The sequence below is a fragment of the Lampetra fluviatilis genome, chromosome 13 (assembly GCF_964198595.1).
Source record: "Lampetra fluviatilis chromosome 13, kcLamFluv1.1, whole genome shotgun sequence".
Classification (NCBI taxonomy): domain Eukaryota; kingdom Metazoa; phylum Chordata; class Hyperoartia; order Petromyzontiformes; family Petromyzontidae; genus Lampetra; species Lampetra fluviatilis.
The window spans coordinates 11,546,453-11,568,919 of NC_136287.1; the positions used below are offsets into that span (position 1 = coordinate 11,546,453).

The following is a 22,467-nucleotide window of genomic DNA, read 5'->3' on the forward strand; positions in this document are numbered from 1 at the left end:
CACACCCCTCGTGTGCTTGTATCAGAGTTGCCCTTTGCTGCCCCCCCCACCCACCCTCTCCACAAGCGTAATGTCAGCTGTAAGCATGTGTTGCTTATAATAGAAGTGTGCTTATAACAGATGTGCTCCTATCCAGCCTATAATACAAAGCCAGAGCAGTGCAGGAGAGCTCATCTTTCCTGGCACCACCTGAGCCAGTGGTGGAAATTCCACATTTCCACGTCGGGGACCAGAACGTCCAGAGAACGACAACGTCGTGGTACTTATTTTTATCGACCCCGCAGGGATGATGGATGGGCTGAGTTGAACCCTGACCCGGATTTTGAACTCTCAACCTTCCCGATTGCGAGTCAAGCGCGCGAAGCACAGCGCCGTAGCAGGCTGGCGCCTCGAGTTGCCAACCACTCGTCAATGGAATTGGCCAAAACACATTTCAATTCCTGGACCGTTTTGAAAAATGTCAACACTCGCCGAGGCTTTGCCGCAAAATGTCAACAAAGCCGTGCGTTACTCTACCGCTGGAACTGCTGGTGCTGCTGGTGCTGCGTTGTGTCCGGCGCGAGAGAGGGAGCGGTGCTTCCACGTACCGTCAGGTACTTGAAGCCGAAGGTGGAGATGATGGCGGCGATAAATCCCAGGATGAGGGCGCCGTACGGGCTGAGCATCATGTCGCCGCACGTGCCAACCGCCACGCCGCCAGCCAGCGACGCGTTCTGGATGTGAACCTGGGCGACCGCAGGAGGAGGAGGATGACGGCGCTCGATCGCAGCACGGAGACAGTCCGGGGAATCATTTGAACTAACTGCTAACTAGCTAAATATGCATATTTTTTTTATTTTACCATGCAAATTCCACTGAGCTATGTAGCTCTCTTTCAGAAGCGACCCTGGCCACAAATGGCAGCTCAACGCTGCGGCTCATCGCGTGCAAATTTTATAGCCGGCAAGTACTCCAAACGCGTGATGATTCTAAACGTGGAGGGGGAAAAACCGGAGGACCCGGAGAAAAATCCACACGACCACAGGGAGAACATGCAAACTCAGAAAATGCAGGCGTCAGGGTCTGAATCAAACCCACGATATATTGTGTATCAGGCAAGGGAGGTCATATCTCCCCACGCGCGTCCCTGAGTAGCGCTCGTGGTTGACCAGACGTCCTGAGACGAACTTGAAATGTGACTTCCGCCTCAGTAAGGTAAACTGCCTTTAGTCAAGACGCGCGCACGCGTGCGTCTGTGACGTCGAATTAGCCGACGCGTGTGACGTCACACCTGCCTAGGAGCATTCTGGGTAAATATCGAGTGAGAGATGAAGCTCGGGGCGATGGGTAAACTGTCGCGTTAGGTGCCCGCACCGCACCGGCGCAACCAGACACAAACATTCACTGCAAACATGACAACAACAACAACAACACGACCACGACGACGTTGATGATGATACAACTGATCGGCAGTCCTTTGTGCCAACTCACTGGGTGAAGGCCTCCCCCTATCCGTGTCAGTTGTGGGCGGTTGTTTGACTATACCTCATGACGCTGGCCACTGCGGTTGTTAAAGGTGCTGGGGGGGTTTAGATATCATTGCTGCTGACGACGGTGACGTCTCTGGCGAAGTTCAAAGGGCAAATGGATGATGATGATGATGGCGATGATGATGATGATGGTGGTGACCACAATAATAAAGATGACGGTCGTGCTGCGACCGCTGTTGGTGGCGATGATGATGCCAACAACAAAAATTGGTGTTGGTCGCGGCGGCGGTGTTGGTAGCGGCGGCAGTACCATGTCGAGCTTGCCGTGGTTGTCCAGGAGGCTGGAGATGACGATGGTGGTGAGCACGCACGAGGCCAAGGAGAAGTAGGTGTGCATGACGGCCCTCATCTGGTCGTCCCCGTGCAGAGCGATGGCCGAGTTGAAGCTCGGCCAGAACATCCACAGGAAGAGGGTCCCTGCACGGCAGCAGCAGCAGCAGCAGCAATAGTAGCGAGCGCAACAACAACAATGAACATTTGCGATGCGCTCGCAACCCACAGCCACAGCAGCTCTGATGCTGAAACCAACCGAGCCCTCTAGTGTCCGGGGCCCTTTCCTCCGGCTGTCATTCGACTCTGAGCTGCGACCGGTAGCTGTAGCGCTGCACGCTGACACTGCCCCCACAGCGCTGCACCCTGACACTGCCCCCACAGCGCTGCACCCTGACACTGCCCCCACAGTGCTGCACCCTGACACTGCCCCCACAGCGCTGCACCCTGACACTGCCCCCACAGTGCTGCACCCTGACACTGCCCCCACAGCGCTGCACCCTGACACTGCCCCCACAGCGCTGCACCCTGACACTGCCCCCACAGCGCTGCACCCTGACACTGCCCCCACAGCGCTGCACCCTGACACTGCCCCCACAGTGCTGCACCCTGACACTGCCCCCACAGCGCTGCACCCTGACACTGCCCCCACAGCGCTGCACCCTGACACTGCCCCCACAGCGCTGCACCCTGACACTGCCCCCACAGCGCTGCACCCTGACACTGCCCCCACAGCGCTGCACCCTGACACTGCCCCCACAGCGCTGCACCCTGACACTGCCCTCACAACGCTGCACCCTGACACTGCCCCCACAGCGCTGCACCCTGACACTGCCCCCACAGCGCTGCACCCTGACACTGCCCCCACAGCGCTGCACCCTGACACTGCCCCCACAGCGCTGCACCCTGACACTGCCCTCACAACGCTGCACCCTGACACTGCCCCCACAGCGCTGCACCCTGACACTGCCCCCACAGCGCTGCACCCTGACACTGCCCCCACAGCGCTGCACCCTGACACTGCCCTCACAACGCTGCACCCTGACACTGCCCTCACAGCGCTGCACCCTGACACTGCCCCCACAGCGCTGCACCCTGACACTGCCCCCACAGCGCTGCACCCTGACACTGCCCCCACAGCGCTGCACCCTGACACTGCCCTCACAACGCTGCACCCTGACACTGCCCCCACAGCGCTGCACCCTGACACTGCCCCCACAGCGCTGCACCCTGACACTGCACTAACGACGCTGCACATCTCGTGCTCACTATGCCCGTGTTTATTCCCCGCCCCTCTTACTTTGGCCCCAAGTCGCCGCTTTTACCCCCTTCGACGTGCTGGCGATTTAAAACGTAAAGAACAAAAGAAAAAGACAAAGAAAAGCGTGATTATGAAAGTTCATAACTTAGATGTTATCCTCGCAATTACTGCTGTATTACAATAATTAGTATTGTATTCATAATTGCAACTAATAATAATTTAATTTATTAAGCGCCATTAAACAACTAATGATAGAGTAGTATATTTTCGAAGAAGCTATCACATCGTGTGCACTTATATATATTTTGCTTGCAGATTTCTTTGTCCTCGCCTATTCCCATCGAGGTTCCAGTATTCACAATACAACAATGGTGACCACATCATTTATTATGCGAGTTAGCGACAACGCATTTATATTCCATAAAATTGACATCGCACGGAGGAAAAAAACAACAACCCAACCCCCCCCGCCCCCCACGTTCTAATGTCACAACGTTCGCCCTCAACCTGACGTTTCAAAAACAAAACCCTTTCTTGGGCGGTGGCTTAAGCGAGCACGGGTCATTTGCGAGGGAGCGCGCTTTTTGACCATCCGCCGTTTCATTCTCAACGTGGGAGAAACCTTCACTCGGGAAATTTCAAAAGGGGGAACCCGTGAACGCCTCGCCTCAAGACCAGCCAATGCGACCGGCCGCGCACCCAATCAGCAGCTCGCACGCACACACTATCCTCGGTTCCTTGGGAAAACTACAAAGTCGTCATAATTTGCGCGACATCCACAAGTGCAGATGAACACAACGGCCGCGTGCATGGGCTTGCCCCCGCTAATGGCGAGCAGAGCTCCGCACAACACGTCTGGAAATTGAATTCGTGACAGCCTGCTGTAATTAAATGTAATTACATTTTTCGCACGTACTCAAGGGGGGTGGGGGGGGGGGTGACACTTTGCTCCTGGGTGAGTACATCGGGGTTAGAGGCGCGGTTCACTGTTGGGGCTATACCTTCTTGCGAACAACACAATTTCCCACTCTTTAATTACGTGCAGGCTGATCATTTTTCATGATACTCGTAAGCATTACCCCCGCCACCCCCTCCCCTGATAATGCAACAAATGTAACAAGCGAGCCTTCAATAAGCAAGCTTAAGCCTGAGGGGGGAGAAGATGAATAAGAAGATGGGAAGAAAAAAAGGACTCCAAAGCATTGGCAGGAACGTGTAAGCGTTGAGATGACGTAGATGCATGTGAAATTAGTTTACTGAAGCGCGCCCATTAGAAATGTTTATATGTACTTATGTTGAAATGAACAAAGTGAATCCAATGATATTGTTATATTATAATGCATATTCGTGTATTATTATAAGGTATCTCAATCCTAAACTGAGCATCGAGTGGGGCCGATTGAAGTTTGTAATTTTGAGCAAGTGGTGACAATTCCACATTCTCAGGGCAGGAGTCGGTCGATCTATCCGCGTGCTCACCGATCATGGCGAAGAGGTCAGAGTGGTACACAGCACCCTCCTTGGGGTGGCCTTCCTCAAGGCCCTTCCTGTAGAGCATTCGTGTCACCGTGAGCCCGAAGTATGCGCCGAAGATGTGGATTATCATCGAGCCGCCGGCGTCTTTCACCTGGAAAGCCACGGGAAAGTTCACATCATTCACCTAATTCTGGCAAACCGCCCGACAAAGCTGGTTGTAATCCACCGGCGACGCGTCACAGTCCTCGAATTGTAAATGTTGTGGGTTTACTCTCCAACACGCCGGTGTGCTCAACTAGTAACTAATCGGTAGGTTTTGTTATCTTGACGAACCTTACTAATTGCCTGTGTCGGATGGTGGTGGGTTAACGACACGTTTACATTATACACGATCTAACCCAAAGCAACCTTTATTATGACTAAGCAGGCGTGTTTATAATAATAATAATGCCCTAATTGGTGTTTGAACATCTTAACACCTGTTTTATTGCCAGAAAGGGTAAAACCTATTCTTATTTGTTCATACTATTGTTATTTTTTTATGCATAATTGCATGTATCTATTTAAAAACACAATTGCTGAGCACAGACCCAAAGGCCCCAAAAACGTCAAGGGGATACACCGCAGTGAGTCGCTTGGCAGATCACGCGTGGTGGGGGTCACGTGTGGATCCTCCCACCTCCTCCCATGAAGAGTAGGCCAAACAGCCCCTGGAAGGGCTCTCTAGATCTCCCTCTGGCGGAGGCCTTTGTGACAGCAGTGGCGTGAGTGAGCAGTTGCAGGTGCTGCATCTTTACCCTCACCGTCGTAGTACAAAGAGGTAAGGTCCACTGAGCTACGTAGCTCTTTGTCTAGAAGTGACCTGGCCGCAAACGATGGCTCAACGAAGTGGCTCATCATGTGGACATTTATCGGAGCCAAATTCTCTGAACGCCTTGTTGTTTCTATATGTGGAGGGTTAAAAAACCGGAGGACCCGGAGAAAAATCCACGCGACCACAGGGAGAGAGACATGCAAACTTCGAATATATGTATGTACGTTAAAATTATTTCGCACCGTACGTAGCGAGCCGTCCTAATCGGAGGTGCGGGGGAAGGACGACAAACTAAACACACAAAAAAACTTGCAACAGACGTCAGAGTCGGGATAGAACCAACGACCTCCTGGCATACCAGGCGAGGTAGTTAACATCTCGCCACCGTGGCGAGTGGGTGCCACAACGGCAACAACAACAACGTGGTCATTAAACCACCAGCCCCCACAGCCGCTGGGGTGCCTCCTCACCCGCAGGATGTAGATGCCCACGAACTCGTTGACGGCGAAGATGAGCTCCTCGATCACGGTCATGATGAGCAGCTGCACGGGGCTGGTCTTGCCCAGCACGGCGCCGAAGGAGATGAGCACGGCGGCGCTGCAGAAGTCCGCGTTGATCATGCTGCGGGAGAGCGGGCGGGCGGGCAGGCGGGCGGGGAGAACGACGGAGACACGGGAGGAGACACGGGGGACACAGGACGCACGGGAGGTCACACGGGCAAAGACACGGGAGACAAGGGAGGAGACACGGGAGGAGACCAGGGAGACACGAGCGCCGAGTGTTTATTGCGACCCACGCCATCGCGATTGTCACCTTTTAAAAGAAAAAAACTACTTGCGTGTTAAACGTATGCACGTGAGGGTCGGAAAGCGTAGGGTGGGGGGGCTAGGGAGGAGACGACTCCGTTCCGCAGGGTCTCAGCGACCTACCTCTCCAGGCCGACCTTGATGGTGCCGGTGACGGAGTCAAAGTGCTGCACCCAGCCCTGCACCAGGATGGCCCACTGGATGCCGAAGCCGGCGATCATGAAGTTGAAGCCCACGCTGCTGTAGCCGTAGCGCTGCAGGAACGTCATGAGGAAGCCGAAGCCGACGAAGACCATCACGTGCACGTCCTGGAAGCCTGGGGGGACGACGAAGGGCATTAAACGTGAGCGGTATGATTTGGATCAAAGGATTTTTTTGTTTTTTTATGGGGGGGGGGGGGGGATGTGCGCTGCCGCTGGGGGTAGTGACCACGGTTATGCCGGGTGGCGCGTTCGCCACCTGTGACAGAGATTTGCGGATGGATCCCGGGCGCGCTACCGTCGTCAAGGAGCGTAAACCACAATCGCGCGCACTCTAGGTCATCCTCGCAGCAGCAGCGGTGGTGGCTTTTGGCTGGCCATCGACACGATGACGGCGGTCACCGCATCGCACGGCGCTTTCAGATGTGCTTCTGTGGCCGTCTGGAACACAAGTTTACCAAATTTGGAAATTGCTCGCAAATGTTTTCATTGACTCCAACCAAATTAGCAACGTGGACCCCCCTTCTGTGAAGCTACTACGGACGACACCGTGATATTTTGGGCTGATTACGCAACCTTTAAATACACCGCAGCGCATGGATAGTCGGCTCGAAACTGAGTCAGTAGCCACGAGTTGCCGAGATTTGATATAATTATGGTAGAGTAGGACTCTAACCAGCGATGACGATGGGTGCTGACCAAAATAATTAGTTAAGAGATATATTCATATATTATATTATTAGATTATGTTTTATTTTTATTATTTTATCATTTCCATTCTACGTGACTTTACCGAAAGAACCAAGAAGAAGAAGAAGAAGTCTAACCCAGTGAGATTTAAACCTTCCCTGGTGGAGGCAACCTTCTTAATAATTGGAAAACAATATACACGTGTTTTTTTTTTACAGCGTTTTGGAAATCCACTGCTGCATGAAGGCGTTGTTAGTCATGGAGATTTATCCGGAAAAAAAACTTCACCACGCTGATCTCAGTGCAGGCTGGCGACGGTGGTGGAAGGCGTGGAGGGGGTGGGGGGGGGTGCCCGGGACAGGTTCAAACATCGCTCGACGCCACTGATGATGCTCGATGTGGCCTCCGAGTCGAACTCAGACCGCCGGGTTCGTGGCGCAGTTCGTGAACCGCTTGGTGCCCCACGCTATCCATGGCTGGCTGCTGCATGCTGGTGGTGGTGGCAGCCGTTGGTGGGAGTTAAACTGCAGTGGTTCTTAACCTTTGCTGCAGGCCTGCAGCCCTTTAGTTCTCGATTTGTAAAAAAAAAGTTAATAAATACATAGGGTTTGATGAAACAGGAGGTTGTACTTTGGTATCCGTGCTTAATTCGTGTTTGCGATGATTTACCTTCTAAAAAAAAAAAATCTGGCCACGTCTCGCACCCCCAGAAAGGGCATCTCGCACCCTCAGGCAAAGACCCAGGTCTAGAGGTTCACGAGAAGCTTTGGCTAATCGTGAAACGTATCCCAACACCAGTAGGGGGCACTCGGTGTACATCTGCCGGCGCAATGACACTCACACACAAAGACAAAGATCCCCCGTATAGCCTTAACAGACCGTTGGGGGCAAGTGCTGTTAGCGAGTAGTAGCGCCTATAAAGGTCGGCACGGCACACGAGGGGGTGGGGTGGACAACACCACGCACCGGCCGCCTTTGTCTCCCCCCGTGGCGATGTTCACACACCGCACCGGGTACTCGTTTGAGGCTGAGTCGACCTAGGGGAGGCCCAGGACCGGCTCAGATTTAATCGTCAGCGATGTTGGCCGCGCGCGGTGCGCTGACTACTACTACACTACCGATCCCCTCCCTACTGCACACACCCCCAACGCTTCACGACTGCGGCCCCTGTTGCTGTAGGCGAGCGCGCACACGCGTAAGCACGTGGCGTGATGGGTAGGGAGGGAGGCGTGGTGGAGTGCGGGTGGCGAATGCGCCAATTGAAGAGGCCGTGTCGAGCGCCTGATCTGATAATGGATAATGGTGAAGGGGCCTCTCACTGAACTGAACCACCGAGCAGATGCGACGATAGATATGAAGCAAGCGTGGCATCCCCCCCTCCCCCCAGTATTTCAAAAGGAGCGTTTTCTTGACGTTTAAGCAAGATAAATACGTGTTTGGCAGCGGTGCTGATAGTGGTGGTGGAGAAGCAAAAGCCTGGAAAATATGGCAATGTACCACCATCACGAATAGCAAACTCTGGCTTTTAAGTGAGAACCAAAACAAATACATTAGAAGCCGATGTTTGGGGTAATGGCCCTTTGGGGATGGAGGAGGAGGAGGAGGGGGCAGACGGCTGCGAGAGTTGCAAGGAGCCATTTGACAAAATGTGGTGGGAACCACGTGGACTCAACAGAGCAGTTGCTTTTGCAGTTTTCAAATCGCACATGGCGCACCTCGCGACGCACATTTACACAGATAAAGCAATTAAGAAGAACTAAACTAATGTCAACACAACCGGCTATTAAGTATGTAATGCGTTTTCATGTTCTGTGTTGAATGTATAAATCGGGTGAATGCCAAAGTGTACAAAAAACAACCCCGAATATCTTTGGTGTTGCCTTGTACCGATACACTGGTAGCTTTGAGCGAGTGGTGAGAATTCCGCATCCCTCTGGAGGGAGGCCAAGTGTAATCACAAGAGAACAACCGCTGTCTGTACTAATTGTTTTTAGACCCCATCGGAATGGTGGCCTCACACGACTGCCGCACAACGCAGCAAAACTGTCCAGGCGATTGAACTCCCAAAATCAGCTCTGAACATCCACGCCTCTAACATTTACAATCGGAGTTTCGTGACGTTTCGCCAGTAAAATCATCTAGCTTCATCAGACGACAGCCAGATTTCTTATTAAGGAACGAAACAGGTGGACTTCACAAATCTGACTGTCGCCTGATGAAGCTAGTTGTAATTACAGTACTCAGATTGTAAATGTTGTGGCATGGCTCTCCAAACACACCCGTGCGCTCTACTAGTAACGAATTGGCACGTTCTGTTTACGCGACAAACCTTACGAATCGGCTGTGCCGGGTGGTGGCGGGTTTAACGGCACATTGACATATCTACACGATTCAACCAAAGAAAAACCTCTATTATCCTCGTAACGTTTGCGGGCTGTGAGTGAGCTTGTTCTCACAACGTCTTACCATTGTCATTAACGTGGAGGGAAAGAAAGGGCGTGAAAATAACGCAATAACATTTCAAATCTATGCGTTGCAACAATGCTCGTTTATTCTGGTAGTACGCGTCACACACGCAGTAGCAAAAAAAGTGGTGAATGTGACATTCTTGGCGCTCAAAAGATTTAAAACAAATCAGCGTTAGCAATGGTGCAGCGTCCGACGCTGCGCATAATTTATCGAAAGAACCCACAGAAAGCTCGAAGGCAAACATCAAATTAGCATGACATGCACCTGACGATGCACTCCCAAGGGTTTACGTAAGGTTATGATGTTTGCACGGTAAGAACGGTGGCACAGTGGTACGCACACTGCGCCATAGAATTGGCAACCCGAGTTCAATTCCCGGCCAACAAATAACATCCGTGGTCGCCAACGACGTCTGGGAACGATGCTGGGCCACCCGCATCACCGGACCGCTGAACTGACCCGGCGTGATTTAAAGCTTTCGTGACTGCAGGGATTCATCTTCTTGGTTCTTTCGGTAAAGTCACGTAGAAGGGAAGACGGCTGCTTGCGTTGTAGCCGAAACGTCGTGAGAATTATTTCATTTTATTATGTTTTATTTTTTATTATTTTATTACTTCCCTTCTACGTGACTTTACCGAAAGAACCAAGAAGATGACCCAGCGTGGTGAAGTATGGTTAGACAGCTGTCGCCACCGTCGCGGGCTTTCATCCAGCAGTGGATTGACAAGGAGCTGTAACAGACGTGAATATTCTGCATCGCCAAAGGCGTTACCGACGCGGTTGTAATGACGTCTTCCAGATTCTTGATAGCGAGGTGTTGGCATGGGAGACAGGACTGCATGTGCTTGGATTTGCATGACTGGCGAGGTGACAGGAAAAAATATGATCCGTCTCAAAGACACATTTATAATACAGTAAAGATCGAAAGTATAATACAGGGTGCTTCAAAACATTTTTAACACCTTTATGGGACTATTGTTTTTAATGGAAAAAGAACGGATGATACACTGTGACACGATAACAAATGTCATGTTAATAGCTTCAAAAAGTCTCCACTTGTTCGCCGTCTTTGTTAGCACGTGGCTGGAATCTTCTCCAGGTGGTCTCCAGAGCTCGGAGGCACAGTGCTCGTGCAATTGTTGCAAATCCTCAAAAGTGTAACAAAAAAATTTGAGCACCCTGTAATACTGTAATAATAATAAGAAGCAAATGCTGAATTTGTTCAAGTTATGGAAATGTTTGTTAGCAATATACACAGAAGGCACGACAAAAATGTTTCGGTTCATTGCAATGAAGAGGGGCTAATCCAAGCGATTGTAAATGATGTATCGTTTGAATGCGTGTGTGTCTGTGTGCAAGTTTCTACTCGCTGACTGAAGAGTTACGCACGCGGTCACGCTGAAGCCAGGAGAGTTTGTTGAATGAGATGTGTTGTTGCTCGACCTTTAACCTTCGAGTAAAACAATGCAGGAGATTACAATGGGTGGGAGTTGGCCAACTTGAAACGTTATGAGAAAGACTTTTGCGATTCCGGGCGTAGCAATTTTAATTTTTTTTATTCATGAACAAAAACTAAGAAACACAAAATTAAAACTACTTAATAGCTCTCTTACATTGTATAGTTTAGATTTATTGCTTAGATTTTCGTTCGTTGTTTTTTTCCCTTGTTCCATCTTAGTTCCATCTTCACTTGGTGCCACCCACTTAACCAAACTGTACTGACCAGCGTGTTGAAGTATGGTCAAACAAACCTCGCGACCTTCTTGTTAGTAGGTATATATGCACAATAATAAAAAGTTAATAACACAACAGCCTTGCACACTTTAGCCTATGCAGAAAAGCTACACAATTACAACATTACTAGAATTTTATCGATATAGTCTTTGATAAGTATATGTTAAGACGGCATATCCGTCTGAAGGGCACTATCGGACGTTTAGAGGAGTTCAAATCTCCATCACGAAATCAACTCGGCCAATCATCCTCCACCATGGCCAACAAAATAGCTACCATTTTGTTGGTTAGGTCTTCGGTAGTCGCCTAATTACCCTACCCACAAACTGATTATGCATCGCTTTGGAGCATTATTATTATTATTATTTTTCATAGCGCATGACACAGGTGATGAGACCCAAAAGGTTCGAAACTGATCCAGAGTTGTGCTTACTTTAACCAAACGCCGCTTGCTAACACAGTCTTAGTCAAATGGACTCACACACAAATTGCATCGATACGTGGAGACGCAGATTGGAGTTCTGCTGACATACGCCTTTAACGAACCTGTTGACATAATGGCCTGCAGCATAGGCACGAAAAGAGTTGAACAGCTGTCTCGGGGCCACCAATGGAGACTGGCAAAGCCCAATGCTTGTTTGAACACAGTGACACTGACCTTTGTCATATGCTACCAATTGGTAATGGACCCAATGCACACACACACAGGGCCACGTTCTGTTAGATGGTGGTTTGGTTTGGGGCGGGCGGGGGGGGGGGGGCCCGGGGCGGGGGGGCCCATCTTTTAGATGTTCAATGAAGTCCTTCTTATTTTACCAACGACACATGCAATAGGGCATGTGTCGTTGGTAAAATAAGGGGTCTGAAACTAAAATAACAAAAAGAGATTTTGTTGTCGTTGTTGTTTGTTGAAAATATCGAATTCGGTAAACCCCCCCCCCCTCAATATTTCAAGAGGCGCGATGCAATGCGAACAACGAGATGGCGGTCCTGAATAATACATAGATAGCGTCACGGAGCCGTCCTTAAAGAGCCGCATTGGGGTGCTCCAGAGCCATCGATGACAAACCCTCCCTTGTAAATGACGTTGGTTAGTTCGGCTCTAGTTTTTTTTTACGTGACATACAAATCGTCACTTTTGAAACTCAAGTAAAAACGAACAAAACTATTGCAATTTTGACCCGCAACCAGTATTATTACACACACTGACGCTAATGGATTCAATCTTCCAAATTTCCTGCGGGGTGTATCATAGTGCCACGGTATTGAGTTCCAACCGTCATCAAGCATTTTGTATATCTCTGGGTCCCTCAAAATTTGAGGCCCAGAGGCCAGTTGCATGCAACTATTTGGGTGAAATGTCCCTTGGATTATAAGCTTGGGTTCGATTTCCCACTCGGGTGTCTCTCTGTGTGGAGTGTGGATGTTCTCCCCCTGTCGTGCACGGGTTTACTCCGGGTTATCCGATTTCCTCCTGTAGCTAATTTCTTCCCGTTACCTGCAAATGACTCAAATGGCATGACAGTAACATTGCCCCCTACTGCTAAACATTGGCAGGACCTTCCTGCAAAAGAGTATTGAGCATCGGTGAGTATTCCCTGGGTAAACACGCGAGTTAAAAACAAACATCCAAATCAGTGAAAATTATTTATAAATTTCCAGGCTAAGATGTTTCATGAAACCGGCCGCTGAGCCTCGGCCCCCTTAAGGCCCCTTGCGTAAATGCGGTCACACACACACGGCCGCACGTGTGTGTGTGGAGTTTGTGTATGTGTGTGTGCAACTGGAGTAATGAACCACCCCTCCCAATCCCTCGGTGGTAGCTCTACAATCTCAAATCTCATGGGCGCCGTCCCATTCAGATGACGGCTGCTGATTTTGCTGAAAAGACAAGATTTGTTTTGCCGATTGGGGTTGGCACATGCGGGGAGCAAGGCCAACACCGTTTAGTGTGACGACGACGACATTTTTTTTCCCTGCCTGATGTGGAATTTCACAAAATACCTCTTAAAGATAACAGGAAAACGAACTAAAGAAAACAGGATACATATTTAATTGTTGTTTTGTTTGTTGTTGTTGTTGTTATAGGGTACCTCCAGAATGTCACGCCTATTTAGAAAGAGACGTTGAAGGATTCATGTTGGCCCCGTGAAAAGTCAAAGTGTCTCTTCCATCTGCGACTGGTGGTGGAGTTTTTGGGCTGCAAGCTTCTCGGAACTTATTCTTAGTTTTTTTCGGTAAAGTCACGTAGGTAAAAAATTAATAAAAATTAAATAAAAATCACGACGTTTCGGAGGCAACACAAGCCGCCGTCTTCAGGTGGAACCGTCACAGCACAAATCTAGAATCTTCTCGGAATGTAGCCAGTGCGCGGCAGGAGAACAAGTAGGTTTCCTACATACCCGTAAAATGTTTGTTCCCTGCACGTATCTGAACAGAGTACTCCGTGTGTCACCCCACGTATGCCAATAATAAAGGCAAAGACGAAACACCTCATATGTGACCCTTCTAACAAAGTATCTTCCCAACTCAAACAACGCACTCATTACTCTTGTTGCTGCACCAAAGCCAGTGATACAAAAACAAATTCCACCTTCCCACGCAGGGCCCAACATCTCTCGAACAACCACTGATGATTCCCACAAAGTGGTCTTAATTTCAACGACCCCCCAAAGAATAATGGGATGAGATGACCCCCCAACTATCGACGGGCATTGGAACTTGCAACGTTTTGACTGCGGTTAAGTTATATAACACCACCGCCAGCACTACCACCAAAAGGCTACGTCTATTGCTAACACGTGCAGGTATGTACGAAGGCAAGCATGAATACGCATACAAATAAAACTGTGCACGATTTAAAGTGTGCTGCACACTAGGGACGTATACAACACACTATACAGTATTACGATAGTGCAAATGCAATTAAAGTGTTTACTGATGGCAGAGGGAGGAAGGCAGACAGCACAGGGTGCCTGCCGCCGCTGTGCGTATGAAGGATGAGATAAGGGACGGGTGGAGGCTCCCTTATCTCCCTTCCTCACATGCAAAGCATGTAGTCCCATTAAACAGCAAGGGTCCTCAAAGGAAGTGCCCACAGACAGACCCCACTGGTGGTGAGGCCAGGAATCAGTAAACAGGACAGGGGGCAATGAGGGGGCAGATTCTTCGGCAGGGGAGGACGAGGGGTGAGGTCACAGGCTGGTGGTGGGAGCGAGACACCAGGTTTTTCTATCAGGATTCGCCACCGGTGGCGAGATGTTAACTCTCTCGCCTGGCATGCAAGGGGATCGTGGGTTCGATCCCAACCCTGACAATGCGTCCTGTATATTTGTAGTTTGGCAAGTTTCTTTCCCCTATAGCCAGCGTCTAAACTCGTCACTCTGCAGCCACCAAGTCAAAGTTCACCAAACGTGGCCAAAGGAAAAAAATTATGAATTTGTAGTTTAGTTTGTTGTCATTTCCCGGCACCTCCGATGAGCACGGTTGGCTACGTACGGTGTGAAAGAAGTTCAACGTACATGCGTACAAATGAAAGCATGCCTTACAAAATATCCATCGCAGATAATACACACGGAAGGCTTTATTTTTTAATTAGTGTACTATTCATAATCAACGCTTTTGGGTTTAGATCGCGTTATTTATAAATGTGTCGTAACCCTCCACCACCCGACACGGCCAATCAGTAAAAAAGTGCCCGATGATGCTGGATGCAATTACCAGCGAAACGTCGTACTCAAATTGTAAATGTTGTGGTTTCACGCTTCAACACACCGGTGGGCTAAAGCAGTGAACTATTTGTCTTTTGTCAACGTGACACTTTTTTACTGATTGGCCGTGTCGGGTGGTGGAGGGTTACGACACATTTATAAATAACGCGATCTAAACCCAAAAACGTTGATTATGAATAATATTGGTCGCGAAAGCCTACGTGTTAAACTAGTGTATTATTACCTGTAATGACACACGGATCAGAGAGACGTGGCCACTGTCAAAGGCAATGGAACGAACGCTTAAGAAAAGTGCACAAATGAGAAGCACGCTGCAGAGACAGGGATGAGAACACGAGCGCTCAGAGAACACACGCAAGGTCGAGGCATCCACGTTGTCTTGATAAGCAAGTGCCTGGCTTGGGCTAGTCACGTCAGGCGGAGGTTTGAAGGCGGGCAGACGGTCGAGGACTGGCTCACGATGGGAGTGGGTGGCAGTTAAAACGAGCGGACGTTTGTGCCGTGGAGATGGAGTGATGAAATTAATCTCGTGTGCGCGTCTGCTGGACCCGGGATGGCTGCGTCGCAAGGGCCTGCGAGAGACGGTGCCAATCCGCTTGTCCTGAGTGCTCTCCTGCCACAGCGCGGCCCAGCTTGTGATGCAACAACTCTGGTGAATACATCGTGACGGCTCTTTGTCAATCCACTGCTGGATGAAGGCCTCTTCAACTGCTTTCGCTCATGAGGGGATGCTGGGCCATACTTGCATGTGCTGCTCAGTGGTAGCACAGTGACGTGTGGTGCAAATGTTCGTCGTGGCTGGCACGCGAAACTCGCTGGGTTCATGCAGAACAAGTGTGCTAACCGCTGTTTGGCCACCACTCTCCTCAAACACAAGAGTGATACACGCTATAAAACAGTGCTGATAATGCTTTATTTGCACAGTAAAGCCTCGCTGAGTCTTAAGACTCTTTTTTTCAGAAAGGTCCTGGTTGTGATATTTGGCCAATTTCTTTAATGCGTTTGTGTGTGGCCTGTATCCGTGCACCAATACGGACGTGGATCCAACCTTTTAGACATTTACACACAGAGTACAGTTTACAGTTGATTCTTTATTTGTTTCATTATATCATTTATGTTAATGTAGTTAATATGCAACTACCTAAGGTCGTCTATTGGTTTACCTTGCAAGTAATCTATTATTTTTTTGGGGGTGGAGCGATGGTGCAGTGGTTAGCGCACTGCACTGTTAACCTGGCGAACGGAGTTTGATTCCCAGCCAGTGCCAACATCAGAAGCGAGTGATATATGAACCGATCATGCCACCTCTCCACGCCGACACTAATTCTATAGTTAGTGGCTGCAGGACGTTGCCACCGAAGCTAGCTGGGTAACCGGCTACACGAGATTTGTTCGTGACACAAATCAACATTGCATTGAAACGGCGGAATAAGAGATGAGAGTAACAGACGCAGAAGACTGACACGGTTCATTTAAAATTGCTCTAACTTTTAAATTTGTGCTCCTATTAACGATATATATAAATAAATCACGATACATATGATCTTGTTATTGTATTAGTATGATATATATATTACCGTTCGTGCTCGGAGTACAGGGTTGCGAGAAGATTATGAGCATAACAGCTGTCTCCTATTTCCCTTTGCAGAGAAATGAAGGGGCGTCACGGTGGCTATGAGATGTTAACTACCTCGCCTGGTGTACAGGAGGCCGTGGGTTGGAGTTTGCGTGTCTCTCTCCCCGTGGTCGCGTGGATATGTCTACGGGTCCTTCAGTTTTCGCCACCCACATTTAGAATCAACATCAGGCATTTAGAGTATTTTGCCTGTTATACATTTCCATACGACGATAAGCCCCTTCGTTGAGCTTTCATTTGTGGTGGCCAGGACACTTCTGAAAGAGAGCTATACAGCTCAGTGGGCCTTAACCTGGTAAAAATATGTATTTTTTTAAACGGGTTTTCTCTCTCTCTCCTCGTGTCTTTCGAAATAATGAGTCTGCGTGTGTAAAGTGTGACCTATCCGACACCGGCAACTGACGGTACGAGCGACACACCACCGACTAATAACTTTTACCTGTCCAGCCATCCATCACTCACGGACACACGGCTACCAACAGTGCCTGATAGCTCAGCCGTGAGGGCTTTTTTTTTTCAAACTTCGTGGTCGAGGGTCAGAGACTCTGAAGGTAAATGGAAAATACCTTGCACGTGTTCAATAAAGTGCATCTATCTGCACAATACAGATGGGGTATTTGTTTAAATTCCACTTTTAATCAACGATACAAATTCATACCATATCTTGCTTATACTTGATGGAGTCGATGGAATTATTCTAGTAATTTTACAGTCATTTGTCAATCCACTGCTGGATGAATGGGTCCCCGTGCCGTGATGGTCATGGGTGCGAGGGCATGAACTGAGCATACTTCACCAATACCTGTCAGCGCGGGCGATTAATTATTGGCAATCGTAGCAGTTTCCTTGTAGGGAATAAGGCCTCCTGATGAGCACTCGTGAGTGCGAAATGCAGCCGTATAGCCCATGCGGAAGACTTCCAAAAGCCATTCTGTAAGACCCGTCAGCCAAACGATTGAGGAGAAGTACTACATCGGGCTGCAAGCAAGAACTAACACATTCGTACAGAAACAAAGAGTGACTTTGCCACAGTGCCGTTTATAAATATATGTATTATTTGCATCACGGAGTTCTGAGTGGTACTTGGGAGAGGAATGGGGAGTGGGTGTGTGTGTGGGTGTGTGAGAGGGTGTATCAGGGGAAGGAGTGGGTGTGTGAGTGTGTGTGTGAGAGGGTGTGTGTGGGGGTGTGTGAGAGGGTGTATCAGGGGAAGGAGTGGGTGTGTGGGGGGGGTGTGTGAGAGGGTGTGTCAGGGGAAGGAGTGGGTGTGTGAGAGGGTGTGTGTGGGGGTGTGTGAGAGGGTGTGTGAGAGGGTGTATCAGGAGAAGGAGTGGGTGTGTGTGGGGGTGTGTGAGAGGGTGTGTCAGGGGAAGGAGTGGAGTGTGTGGGGGTGTGTGTCCTCGTGTGCAGGACTGACTAAGCAAGTTTCAAGGCATAGCATCGCATAGCCCAGCACAGGGGACGTGAACACATTCTTCAGAAGAAACACATGCTGTGTACAACACTGTTAAACAGTGACTACACAAAGGACCTATTGTTTAAAGAGTATTTGGCTGCTAGAAATGTCCACATGATGACACGGCACTTCGTTCAGCTATCATTTGTGCCCAAGGTCGCTACTGAAAGAGAACGGTATCGCTCAGTGGGCTTTACTTGGTAAACAAAAAAACTAAGTTTAGTCTTAGTATAGTTTAAACCATACCACACCTCAAAATTATACAATTTAAGATACCGTATTCATTTTCCGGATTATAAGACGCGCCCCTCCCCCCCGTGTTTTATAACAAAAGTTGGAGGTGCGTCTTATAATCCGGTAGGTGTGTGAGTGTGTGATTGTGTGTGACCCACATCGTATTATTAATACCGCGTACACGTTTGGGTTACGTCTTATAATCCGACAAATATGGTAATAATACGTGTTGCAGAACTTTGTCAACGGAAGACTGCTAATGACGGCGCCATGGGGATTGTTTGACCATACTTCACCATTCTGGTCAATGCGTGTTCAGATATCATTGGCCACTGAAATTAGCCGTGGCCGGGATCTCGAACTCAGTTTGTTCGTTTTGTTCACAGCTCACTGCGATAACTGCTGCACCACCACTCCCAATCTACGTAAATACTTTCCGTACAGACGAATGATAACACAGCAGGTATTTTCAACGTACACATTTTGTAAGCACTGGGTCGGCGTGGAAGAATGGGCTAAAATATCGTCGACGGCGGGAGTTTCCCTAGCGCTCGCTCGAGTGGAGCGAGCAATTGGTCTGCCTTGCGCCTTTTACCTTTTGGCTACCCTCAATAACAAACGTAGCGAGTTTTGTTTTTCGCGTTAATGCACGCGGAGGAGGAGGAGGAGGGTGGGGAGGTCACAGCGAAGTGACTGCGGGCACCCCGTGACCGGTAGACACTTGACCTGCTGCTCATTGTGAAGATGGCAAAGATGCACGATAACGCTGATGCACGATCGCTGTGCACGTTTTTGCTTTTGTTCGTCGAGGCATTTCACATTCGCGAGGCACACACCGATGGCCAGATAGACGCGATCAAAAAAACTTCATTCCACCTCCACGCTTACTGGACTTTCTGCAGGTGTTGTGATAGACCCCTGTTTGGACAGGTAGCACACGCACACGCGGGCTAAGTATGAAACCTTTGTACCTGCGGCTTAACGATTTCACCCTCGCCCCCGCCCCCGATCCAACTCCAGTCTTAGATTCGGTGGTCACGATTCCAGATTTGCAGTTTTATTGAAGAAACAAATATTACTTTGTCTCCCAAAATCGGTTGATAGATACATAATTGATAACGTCATTGCCCGCCCCTATCATTGTGTTAACCCCTCCACCAAAGGTAATGTATCACCGGGACACGGCAGCGCACACGCACAGGCACGGGCACGCACGCACGCGGGCAGCAGACATGCTCCGTGAGCAATCAACATCTGTGCTCCATAGACGTACTGCGAAGCATACAACAGTTGTTGAAGCGAGACGCGGTGAGCTCAAAGCCAAGTTTCGGATTACGCGCGGCCCACGTGCTGTGTATGTTCCACGTATAGAATCATTGTTACGGGTTATTATTAATGCTGGGCTGGTTTACCCAACATAGCGTCAATGAGCACCAAACTCTTCTCTAAAGGAGGGTCCAGGCAAGTTTTCGCAATAGGGGGCGAGATAACGACGATGCTGTTTGCTATACCCGTGCCGAGCCTGTGTTCGCATACACGTATGGATGTACACCTGGCAAGAGTACGGTAACGTATTAGATGGCTGCATTTGTTCAGCAATTCAAATTAAGCGCGATTCAACGCGTGGTCAAAAAGTGGATGAAGTTCCACATTACCATAGAGAGGGCCAGCGGCGTTTAATATATATCCGCCACATACAAATGCTGTCCTAATTCGACCTCCGAACTGGATCTGAACTCGTAACCTTCCAATTCAAAGTCAGGCACTCTCATCGACCACATGTAGAGAAACCGTCCCAACGCAAGAGCTTCCAAAAACAGCCTCTTGACAATCAACAAGGTCTGTTCCTGGATGGAACGAAATGGCATCAAGACCGAATTCAAACCCCGCAACGCGCTCCGAGACATGACGCGCGTTCTCGCTTAAGTCACCGCGGGCGGGGTTTGGTTGCGTGCAAGCGACGCGCACAAACAGGTTGCTAAAGGCTGCAGAGCTGCACTGCGAGCAGCAGAGAGATACGTGCAGCAAAATCTTTGTTGTACTGTACTCCTAGCACCCCCCTCCTCGCCGAGACTACACGCCTCGCATTCACCAACCCTCGTTGACCAGCGTGGCGAAGTATGGTCGAATAATAGAATCGCCCCGCGTCGTATCGGATTAGCCTGCGGCTTGCTGCACGTGTGCGCACACTGATGGTTCAACTTGCACGCGCGCTCAAGCGACAGGCAGGCGAGCGTCACACAATTCGTGCGTAATGAAAACGTGGCGCTAACTCACATTGTAAATGCTTTCCAACACACCGGTGTCGCTGTACTAGTAACGAATTGTCACGTTCGTGTTGACGTGACGACCCTAACGCATTGGCTGTGTCGGGTGGTGGCGGGTTTAACGACGCTGTTGTTTATTTTTACGCGCTCTAACCGAACCCCCCCCCCAAAAAAAAAAAACCACACACACCGACCGCATTATGCACGCGTACAGATTCGCGCCGTAGTACTCGAATGTCCGTGCCCGCGCTTTGCAGGAGCGAAGACACCACCAGCACGACACGCGGAATCGCTGCCGCTCCCGGCAAAAGCATACTCACTGGGGTATCGGAAGTAAAATTCATTCTCCGCGTGGTCCGTGGTGTTTGTCTCGTACTTGGCGTCGCTCTCCTTGTCGTAGCGCACGAACACGCCGTACAGGATGATCATCGACACTTGCAGGATGAACCCCACGAGCGGCAACTTGGTGCGCATGCTGGTGCCGTAAACAGCTGCCATCTCTTCGCAGCGAAACTACGACTACAACAGCAGCAGCAGCAGCAACCGAACTACGGACGACGGAGGTCTTTTTAATTGTGGCCGGTGAAAAAGAATTGAGACTGGCGTGTGGATGACGCGAGCCTTCTCTCTGTGTGTGTGTAGCCTGCGCTTCTGCTGCCGCTGATGCGTCCCGTGACTGATGTGTCAACAGCTCTCGCAAGACGCTGGTGTATTGCACGGCGGATGGATTGCTGCCTGGGTTGGTGGTGGTGGTGGGGAGGGGTTGGTGGCTGGATGATGAACCAAAAAAAAGCTGCACTTGAGCGAGGCGCGCAACTGCACAAGTGGCCCCCGTGGCACTTTCCCCTCCCACTTTGTATCGACCAGAGGGACGCGGGCCGCTCCCCCTCCAGCCCTCCACCCCCCCTGGAGGAAGTTTTATTGGTCGGAAGCGAATTGTGTGCGCGGCCACGCGCGATTCAAATTCACGTCGCCTGCCGTTGCGTTGCGTGTGGCGCGCGCCGCCCGCGTTGTGCGCGACTCGGTGAACACGGCTAGCCAGGCAGGCAGGCAGCTCACCCCAACGCAACGCAACCCTCCCACCCACCCTCCCGCCTGCCCGCACGTTGTAACCCCTACTACACTCTTACAGCGGAATTAAGTGCCGTTCGTGAAGCAGCCCTTTAAAGGTCGGAACTACGCACGGGTTGGTGTGAGGTCAGCACCACCCACAGCGGGCCGTCCTTGTCTCCCCCTGTGATGATGGTGATGATGTTTACGCACCGAACTGGGTACTGATTTGAGCTAATGTACGTTAACAATACGCTTCGTAATAACGCTGTATCGTGGCTCGCGCACTTGCGTACCAGGGTTCGTTACTTAGCACATCCGATTAGCACGGTTGGCTCCGTACGGTGCCAATACAACTTCAATCTACACACATTCTTAGGTGTGCACAAACGAGAGTGGTAGGTAGTGTTTGATAAGTATGCGTACTTCACAGAATATATATTTTTTAAAATAGATTCTTAGAAAAAAATAAACATGTACTTATGAATCCAGGAAAGCCATATTGAGTCGCAGGTCCTGCATTGACTTTTATATTTTAAGATATTTTCAGCCAAATAATGATGTTTATACACTTGGGGAGCAAACCGCAGCACCTGAAGAAAACCCACGTGGCGTGAGTGGGCAGCACGAAACAGCAAATACAAACGAGACAGCATACAAGACATGGCGAGACACAACACGCTTCATCACGTAGCCACACGACTCCTGCCCACTCCGATCATTCACTGCCAGCATTGCACGATATTCACCAGGCTACTGTGGCCCAAACTACGGAGCAAAGAGTAAACCACTGGAGTCTGCGCCCCTTCAACGGAGAAATATCAAAACGACACGAACTCTCCGC

The 22,467-nt window shown here is 49.8% G+C and overlaps 1 protein-coding gene across 1 annotated transcript in view; it reads right to left on the reverse strand.

Moving 5' to 3' along the window:
* Positions 1-21,434, reverse strand: part of LOC144935546 (ammonium transporter Rh type B-like) — a 31,811-nt gene extending 10,377 nt beyond the window's left edge. Inside the window, exons 1-6 of the mRNA XM_078862305.1 lie at positions 20,894-21,434; positions 6,280-6,472; positions 5,821-5,971; positions 4,540-4,687; positions 1,780-1,946; positions 588-725 (exon numbers count right to left, since the gene is read on the reverse strand). Coding sequence (XP_078718431.1) covers positions 588-725; positions 1,780-1,946; positions 4,540-4,687; positions 5,821-5,971; positions 6,280-6,472; positions 20,894-21,071 — 975 coding nt within the window. The 5' untranslated portion in view covers positions 21,072-21,434. The remainder of the gene's footprint in view (positions 1-587; positions 726-1,779; positions 1,947-4,539; positions 4,688-5,820; positions 5,972-6,279; positions 6,473-20,893) is intronic.
* Between the last annotated feature and the right edge of the window lie 1,033 nt (positions 21,435-22,467).